Below are 9,311 nucleotides of genomic sequence, written 5' to 3'. Positions count from 1 at the left end.
GCATACATTACTTGGGATGAAAAAACTCCTTTGCCAGTTAAAAGACCAATTTTTAAGACAGACTGGCTTCCCAAAAATTCCAACAAAAAAAAAACTATTTATAAAAACTCTAAAAAATTTCTCTCCCCTCTTATTTCCTTCTCTCTTACCAAAACTTTTCTACCTGTAACAATCACTAAAAAATCTACAATTTGAAACAAACCCATTTTCCTCTGTTAAAAACCTTCACATTGATCTAAAAATCATCTCTTTCCATTCCCAACAATCTCAAACCAATCAAAAACTAAAAAAAAAGTTGTCTTTTTGACAGTTTTCATGTTTTTTTCAGCTTAAACCAATCTTTTTTCAATCCAAATCACACTTTTTTAGTTCTTTGAGATCCAATATATAAGGGGGAAAAAATGGAAGGTGGATTGAATAAGAAGGATTGGATATTGATGGTGACAGCACAATCACCAACAAATATAGCAGTGATTAAGTACTGGGGTAAAAGAGATGAGACCTTAATTCTACCTATTAATGATAGTATAAGTGTTACTCTTGATCCAAATCATCTTTGTACTACTACAACTGTTGCTGTTAGTCCTAGTTTTGATTCTGATCAAATGTGGCTTAATGGAAAGGTACCGCGATTTTTGTTTTCATTTGTTTTATAGGTTTTTATATTGATTTGAGTGGTGGGCAAATGTTTATATTGGTTTTTTTTGTTGTAGTGTAGGAGATATCTCTATCTGGTAGTAGATATCAGAGTTGTTTAAGGGAGATTAGGAGTCGGGCTAATGATGTTGAAGATGAGGAGAAGGGGATTTTTATTAAGAAAGAAGATTGGGAGAATTTGCATTTGCACATTGCATCGTTTAATAACTTTCCTACTGCGGCTGGATTGGCTTCTTCTGCTGCTGGTTTCGCTTGCTTAGGTATTTATTTATTTATTTGCTTTGTATTGGTATTTGTAGAATTGAAAGTTCAAGTCCTCATGTGTTAAAACTGATGAGAAAACCAACACCGGCTTAACGGCATTATAGTTGGTTTTCTGCCATTTCAATACTTGTTAAAATAAAATTTTAGAAGTTGTGTGAAAAAATTAGGCTAATCGATCACTTTCAACCACTACGCTTTGAGATGGCAATGCATATTTTCTGCAACAAGTTAAACGTATATGTCTGTCGTTAAACTGTCATGTGTTGGTTAGAGAAGTCGGTAAGTAGGAGTAGTTTGGATCTTTAGGAGTAGGAGTGTTGTTCTGCTGTATGAGATCTATGTTAATGACTCAATGTTCATACAAATCAGTTGAGTTTGTGATCTGTATGTATTGAAGTTGGCATTACACTCCAGTATGTGTGTTGTTTCTCAACTAAGTTTCTCAAAGAGTATTATGTTGAGACATTGAGTATTTTTCTCCTCTGATAGGAGAAACTTTAATTAAAACCAAGCAAATTTAATATAACAAAATATGGAGAGAACTACTGTAAGATATCTTATCTAGATTGACACCCTTTAGGATGTTTACCATATGCCATCTGCCCATTAGCTTAATAGAGGATATCACTAAAAAACATACAAGCACAAGAGTCAAGAAAGACTAGAATACGTATCACACTATCACCCTCTTTAGTGTAGAAGAAGTGTTAAGAAGTTTTTTTGAATGTGAAGATAACTAAAATCCAATAGAAAGCAATATTGGTTCAATAATAATTAAATATTGAAAGAACATTTTGTTTTTGGACGATCTTCTTACAGATAACTCCTATAAATCAAAGTAGAAACTCCGTGTTGGTTAACAATTGAACCTTAAGAAGGATTTTTGCAAGAATGATTTTACGCTGAAGTTAGGGATATCATCTATATAGATGATCGCATTGTAAGAGGACAATGGGGCCAAAAGATAGCTTCTGTGAGAAGATGGCAATGTTATTCACCATAGCAGTTCCAATTTCCTTTAGAAAATCAGCGATATTATGGTAGCCCTGGTCTTGATCCTAAGCAATTAATTAAACTCACCCATACTTCCTTGGAAAATGAACATATTATTAACACATGAGATGGAATTTCTTTTGTCCATGGCATTAGACAAAACTACCCGTGAACATCCTACTTCTGCATCAAAGTTTCACCATTTATCAAATTTTACATCGGAGTTGAATAATTATTAAAAAAATTGGTGGAATTGGAATGATTGGCTGCCCCTTTTATTTCTCCTTTGATTGAAGTGTAAATTATTTCAGTGTATTAAACCTTTCTATTTGAATTTCGAAACAGATATATTTTCTACGATTCTTTAGTAGATTTTAATTTTATTTGTTTTTAGATGAGATACATCATATAAGCTGCTTCAAGTAAATTACCGTTTTATAATATATATACACACACACACACACACACACACACACACACACACACACACACACACATGTGGTCAGATACCAGAATTGGAGGAACGAGGTGGTGTGATGCTGAGCATAACTTGTCACTAATGCTTGGAGTGATCATACATCACAGTTATATTGAGGCCTGCCATATGTGATGCCAATTTATTTGTGTTTTGTCATAGAAATACCCCATTTATGACCATGTATTGCTTTTAATGGTCTTCTGTGCTGACTAGGAACTGATAGACACAGTGATTTTAACATTTTAAATGGAAAGATTATGTGGCGGGATGCTGAGCATAACTAGGCACTATTGCTTAAAGTGACTACTGATCTAAGTTATATTGGTACCTCTAATAAATGGTGCCAATTTATTCATGCACTTAGAAAATCCTCATTTCAGGCCATGTATCTGTTTTCATGGTTTTCTGTACTGACTAGGAACTGGATGTCTTTCTATCCGTTTTCTTAAGAAAGAATAGTTAAAGAGATTGAGTGAGAGAGAGAGATGTATATACCTTATATGATGAAGTGAGGAACTACTTTCAGATTAGAGTCCCCTCTTTTTCTTTCTTTTTCAACGTCTATGCAAAGGTTTGATCTTTAATGGTACTTTTACACTAATGTTTCTGCACAATTATAACCATGTGCTGCTGTTTTTTGCAGTTTACTCCCTTGCGAAACTAATGAACGTGAAAGAAGAACAGGGAAAACTTTCTGCTATTGCAAGGTCAGCGTTTAGATTATCAACATTTTCTTAGTTTTAGACTCCATACTGCTGAGCAGCATATCCTCAAATTTGAATGCTGCAGTGCATTTTAGGTCAAAGCACATAGTGCTTGAACATTGAAGGTGTTACTTTACATGTTTTTACACCTTTTTGTATTAAGTTGACAAGATTCTTTTTGTGACTCCTTCACATATGTCGCCTACAAGTCCCGTTTTATGCACATTCAATTTTCAAACAATGTAATATAGTATCCTCCAGATATAGTACTCAATAAACAGATTTATGCATATACAGGCAGGGATCTGGAAGTGCTTGTCGAAGTCTCTTTGGTGGATTTGTCAAGTGGGCCATGGGAAATGTAAGGTTGATTTCCAAGGTTTCTCTTTGGTGCTTTGCGTATGGATGACTGATGGTTGTGTCATTATCTCATCTATTTTGATTTCCAAATTTAATTGCCATATGTTTGGGGTTTCGCAGGACACAAATGGAAGTGACAGCATTGCAGTTCAACTTGCAAATGAGATGCATTGGGATGATCTTGTTATCATTATTGCAGTGGTATGTTTTTCCAATACTCAAGGAAAGATATATTGGGTATATATGTTGTTTTAATTTTTTGATAGTATGCCACTCGATTATGTCCCATTTGTCAGTCTGTTCTTTTCTCCTGCCTAATAAAAAGTAATTGCTGGGTCTTGAATTGCAGATGCTTCAATTTCTATTATATTCATGGCCAGTTCCTTCTTTTAGAACAAGACGCTCTTTATAGGTCTGCCACCCATGAATACGCAATACACATAGGCTTCTACGCCCCATCTAAACTATTGCGGTGGCTATGAGCCACAATAAGAAACACCCATTTTTCCATTCAACTCTTCTTAATAAATGCTTTCAATGAAGGCATGTTATGTTTATAACTTTATATCATTTCTTAATATGTTATCCATGCAAATTTCAGTCTTCCTGAAGGTTCTATTGAGGCCTTGTTTGCATTAGGATTGTGCACGGGTCGGTTCAGGTCGGGTTTGACATGGAACCGACCACCGAACCGACGTGCTCTGTTATCAAAAATGCAAAACCGAACCGATCCGTAGAAACTAGGATCCCGATCCGATATTTCAGATCAGTTATGTCGGTTTTTTCGGATCTAAAACAACAGTGAGAAAAAATTCTTGATTTCAAACAAAATCAAAATTAAATTAAAAAAAACTAAGTGGGTGTTTGGTTCTCATTTTTTCTTAAAAAACATTTTTATGAAAAAGTATTTATTCTAAAACAGTTTTTCAATAAACATGTTTGGTTGTGAAACTAAAAGGATTTTATGAAAATAGATTTCACACTATGTTTCTCGATATATTTTGGCATATCATGGATAAGTTAAATAAAACATCGGGGGCTTTTTGGATCTAAAACAACAGTGAAAAATAGTTTTTTAAAAAAACAAGTTTGACCTAATTTCATAAAACAACTTTTTTCAAAAAGTGTTTTTGGATGAAAAACTAATTTTTTTAAATACAAAATCAAAAATTTATTTTTTCAAAAAATGTTTTTTCACTAATAAACACTTTTTGGCAATAAATAAATAGGATCCAAACACCCCCTAAATAGTTAGGTATTTTTTAAAGAATAGAAGTAAACCCATTCCTTTTGAGATCATCCATTAAAATTCCCATTCAAATCGTCTCTCTAAATTTCATTAACTACTTCAATACAAATTTGTTCTTGAAAATTAAAAAGAGATCAGATAAATCACTTTTACAGTAGAGAGAGAGAGAGAGAACAATTTGAGATCATAGGAGATGGGTGGTTGAGCAAAAGAGAAGAAGATTTGTTTGTATAGAAAATGGTTGTTAGAGAAAAGAGAATGGGAGAGCGGCGGGGTGAGTGTGAGGGTTAGAAACTTGAGAAAAATTGATGTTTAGGGTTATTTGTGTTGTAAGTGAAGGTATGACCATTAGATCTTGAGATCTAAGGGCTACCAATAGAGATCTTATTATGCCTCAACATAAAGTCAAGTTGGTTCTGGTTTTATCGGGTTAAGCTTTTGAAAACCGATGGCCAAACCGACCAGCTTGGGTTCTAGCTTTTTCCAACCGAACCGAACTGCTATTAACTAAAAACCGGCCGGTTTCAGTAGGTCCGGGTCGGGTCGGTTGGTTTTGTTAGTTCTTTCGGTTTTTTGCACACCCCTAGTTTGCATGACAAAAATTTTATTATGCATTCCCAAATTTTATCCTGTGATCCTAAACTTCTTATACTTTTTTACAGCTATTCCTTATTCCTGCAAATATTCTCGTCTTTTTGCCTCTTTCTTACTCTTACATTATAATCAACATTTGCATCTTTGTGTTACTTGTTTCTGTAATTTCTTATTATTAAACTTCATAAAGTAAGCTGGGTTTGTTTGTATTGTAAGATTCTTTAATTAGTTTGATCATTATGTGACAGTCATATAATTTATCCATACTGCTCTTTGTTGTTCAGCAAATATTACTTTGAGTCACTTTTTATCTACTTGTGCATCTTTATCTTGAAATGTTACAGAGGTACATAGGTAGCCTCTTGGTGATATTCTCCTCCCTCATTGTTAAGTAGTGTCTCATCTCTAGTTTTTTCAATGAAATCCTTCCTCCTGTTCTATCTTCAACTTCATTATTTTGTCTAATATCAACTTACCTTTTATGTCTCGTCGTCAATTTAACTAAGAAATGAAGTTGTACATGTAAAAGAAAAAAAAGAACTGTCTCTGCAGGAGTTTCTTGAAAGTTGAAACTCATGATCTCCTACAAATGTGACACATCACAGTTGTTTCTCTCTCTGCAATTCTATGTTTAAATATACTGATTTTGATACATCTATAATACCGTCTCCCATTTATTTACACATAGGGGCCTTTTGTTTAATATGAAAAATGGATCCCCACTTATCCTGGTGTATAGAAACTACATGCAGTCATGCAGATCTTGTGTTCAACTTCAAACTTCACTAGAATTTCGAATTCAGTTAATGTGCTGATTACTATTCTGGCCAATGTCTTGAAATTTTCCATTTTCCCTCTCCTTGATGTCCACAATCGACTCTTTGGATTCAGTAACATATGCTTTCGTAGGCTTTCCTTTTTACTATTTGCATATATATTTGTATTTTTCCTTGGGGCTAATCTCAAAATATTTCGCTATTGATTGATGATTTCATGAGTTGGCTGGAAAAACACTGCTTAATTTATGCTTTGATTTTTCTCGTTCCAGGTAAGTTCAAGACAGAAGGAAACAAGCAGCACTACTGGAATGCGTGAGAGTGTTGAGACAAGTCCTCTTCTGCATTATAGGTCAAAGGTACTCACTCTTGCAATTATTCTGACTGCATTTTATCTTTAGTCAAACTATGTGCTAAATAGTGCCCGTCATCTCGTACGTGTGAAAACCCATGGAATAGTCTGTTTTTTGGCTTGTACATAGTCTTACCCTCTAAAAGTTATATTTAGCTGAAATTCATCAAAGTTTCTCTGTACTTGATCGGGGTTGACATATGCTAATATCAAACAACAATGCTGATCAGTTAAATATTACAGGAAGTTGTACCAAAGCGCATACTACAAATGGAAGAAGCAATTAAAACTCGGGATTTCACTTCATTTGCAAGCTTAGCTTGTGCTGATAGTAATCAGTTTCATGCGGTCTGCTTGGATACATCTCCTCCAATTTTCTATATGAATGACACGTCCCACAGGCAAGTTCTGTTTTCTTGCCTTCAAGATGGTAGTCAATTATTGTCATTGGCATTTCAATTAGATTTTTAAACATTTGAGGCTTCTAATCTTATAAAGAAACTACATTTCCAGGATAATCAACTACATGGAAAAGTGGAATCGGTTTGAAGCAATGCCACAGGTATAACTTGCTGCTCCTTTTGCAGTACTTGGAAAAGTGAATTACTGAAATAATGTTTGAGAATATTGGAGAGTGATTTTTATTGTTATGATTGTTCTATTGAACAGTGAGAATTGTTTTGAGAGTTTATTTAAAATTTTGGAGTGATTGTTATTCAGAAATATTGTTCCTTTCTTATCTATTGAGTGATTTAGTTCTTGTTGTTAATTTGGGGGGTTTTCTACATCAAGAACCCTAATTTCTCAATCTAGTGAATTTGTTGAAGCGTCTGACCGTTAATTCACATCAGTTGTTTCAGTTAGATGCTTAGTCTTCCTTTGGTTGTAATACTGTGAATATTGTCTGTAGGTGGGAGGCTGATGGCAGTAGACATGAGTTACGTAGTTGTTGCATGTTGTGTTTCAGTTTTGTCCCTACGGTCTGTACTGTAGATATTTTTTCCTACAACTCTCTTGGATTAACTCTTTAATAACATTTACCGGAACAAAAACATGTCATATTATGATATTAACTAAACTGAAAATAAAGACTGGTCACTTCACCTGTTGTAAATTTGTTTTTGAATTAGATTTTCATACTGTAAGCATATGATATGAGGCATGAGTGTTGATGTTGATGAAATGTGCACGTGAATTATTCAACAATTCCTCTGTCAAATGGAACAAGAGAGGAGGTTTGGGGATAACCACACTCTGCCCGTTACTGAAACTTTCACAAATGATTGTTTAGACTAGGCCTTAGCTTTCTCAGTTTTCTTGATTCCATTTGGATTATTAAATCCTTGAGCAATTTGGACAAGATAGTGTTGATTTGCCTCACTGTACGCCTATCATCTGATGCCAAATAAGCTATTTGCATTAATGTTACTAAATCGAATGATACTTGACAGGTGGCTTACACTTTTGATGCGGGGCCTAATGCAGTTCTAATTGCACCCAATAGAAAAGTTGCTACCCTTCTTATTCAGAGGTTGCTGTTCTACTTTCCTCCATCTTCCGATACTGAGCTCTCCAGGTATTTATTTATTTCCGAGACTCTTGCTTTGAGGGTTACCGTGTCATCTTTGTTAATCTCCTTGATTGGTAACACTACTTAATTTAAGATTAAAAAGGCTTAGGAGTTTCTGTTCTAAGCAAGTCTACCTTTTGATGTTCTCTTGCTTGTTCTTTCAGCTTCGTACTTGGAGATAAATCAATTCTAAAAGATGCCGGTATTGGTTCCATGAAAGATGTAGAAGTTTTGCCTCCACCTGCAGAGATTAAGGATAACATTCCCTCCCAAAAGTTCAGGGGTGATGTTAGCTACTTTATCTGCACAAGACCTGGGAAAGGTCCAACGTTGTTTGCTGATGAAAGTCAAACACTTCTCGACACTAAAACTGGTTTGCCAAAGTAAATGATATTAGACGTTCGATCTGTTTTCTTCACAGGCTGATGATAAATGACCCCAGAAGCTTGAAAGTAGTGAGGGTAGGTGTTTTAATTTCATTTACATTCAACGTCAGTGTACAATGATTTTGTAAGCTGATCTTTGCTGAGTTGTTGCGTGTTGTATTTGTAATGTTTGTTTCCTCTTTTCTTATAATTAGCAACACCCTAATTTTGTTGGAATAAGTTACTAAGGTAATGTGAATTATTTTCTTTGAATTTTATATGTTGCCTTCCAAAATCTTTTCTTTTCTTTGTTGATTTACTCGTTACTCTGATGATATAGCTACTCTCTCTCTCTCTCTCAATTTGATTTTAGTTTCTTTGTAATGGTTGGAAAACTTCATTGCCGCTATGAGGTTGTTCATTTAAGGCCAACTTACATACCGACCAATATGCAGATGTGACATGTATCTAACGCCAATGCTTTCAGAGAAACAGCCCGAGTTGTAGAGGCAACTTATTTTATTACTAATTTGATACTAATCTTGTCAAGGATACAATTCTGAATGAGGTGGTTTTTAGACTGTTTCTTTTGTCTGAAGTTAAAAGTTTAAAGTTTAGATTAATCCACTTTCGAATGATTCTACCAACCTAGGCGAAAATAGAAGTAAAAGGCTCTACACAGATCATGTGTGAGGGGAGTTTTTTTTTTAGTTTTTAGACACGATGAAACAAAGTTAATCAGTCAGTCTGGTGCATAGGAAGCATTGGGCAGTGCATGTAACTGTCGGGTTTTGCAGCAGTTTAGAATTGGCCAAAACATTAGCACCACTCCCCAATTCAAAAGTAACAAATGTACAATAAATAAGCAGATTAGGAGCAGTGCACCAAAAGTCCAAAATCAATTGTGTTCCATTGTATACTGTGGGTATATAAATGTATAATACCACGG

The 9,311-nt window shown here is 34.6% G+C and overlaps 1 protein-coding gene across 1 annotated transcript; it reads left to right on the top strand.

Annotated features, from left to right (window-relative positions):
- LOC147489190 (GHMP kinase family protein) lies at nucleotides 1–8,635 on the top strand. Its single transcript, XM_086571833.1, has 10 exons — nucleotides 1–623; nucleotides 719–917; nucleotides 3,036–3,099; nucleotides 3,394–3,457; nucleotides 3,577–3,657; nucleotides 6,348–6,434; nucleotides 6,671–6,828; nucleotides 6,941–6,989; nucleotides 7,879–8,003; nucleotides 8,162–8,635. The coding sequence occupies exons 1-10, from the start codon at nucleotides 402–404 to the stop codon at nucleotides 8,382–8,384; spliced, it is 1,272 nt and encodes a 423-aa protein (XP_086427959.1). The 5' UTR covers nucleotides 1–401; the 3' UTR covers nucleotides 8,385–8,635.
- Nucleotides 8,636–9,311: the final 676 nt, after the last annotated feature.

This window comes from Coptis chinensis, chromosome 7 (assembly GCF_015680905.1).
Source record: "Coptis chinensis isolate HL-2020 chromosome 7, ASM1568090v1, whole genome shotgun sequence".
In the NCBI taxonomy this organism is placed as follows: domain Eukaryota; kingdom Viridiplantae; phylum Streptophyta; class Magnoliopsida; order Ranunculales; family Ranunculaceae; genus Coptis; species Coptis chinensis.
The sequence above is the reverse complement of the archived record's forward strand: the minus strand, read 5'-3'. Positions and strand labels throughout refer to the sequence as shown.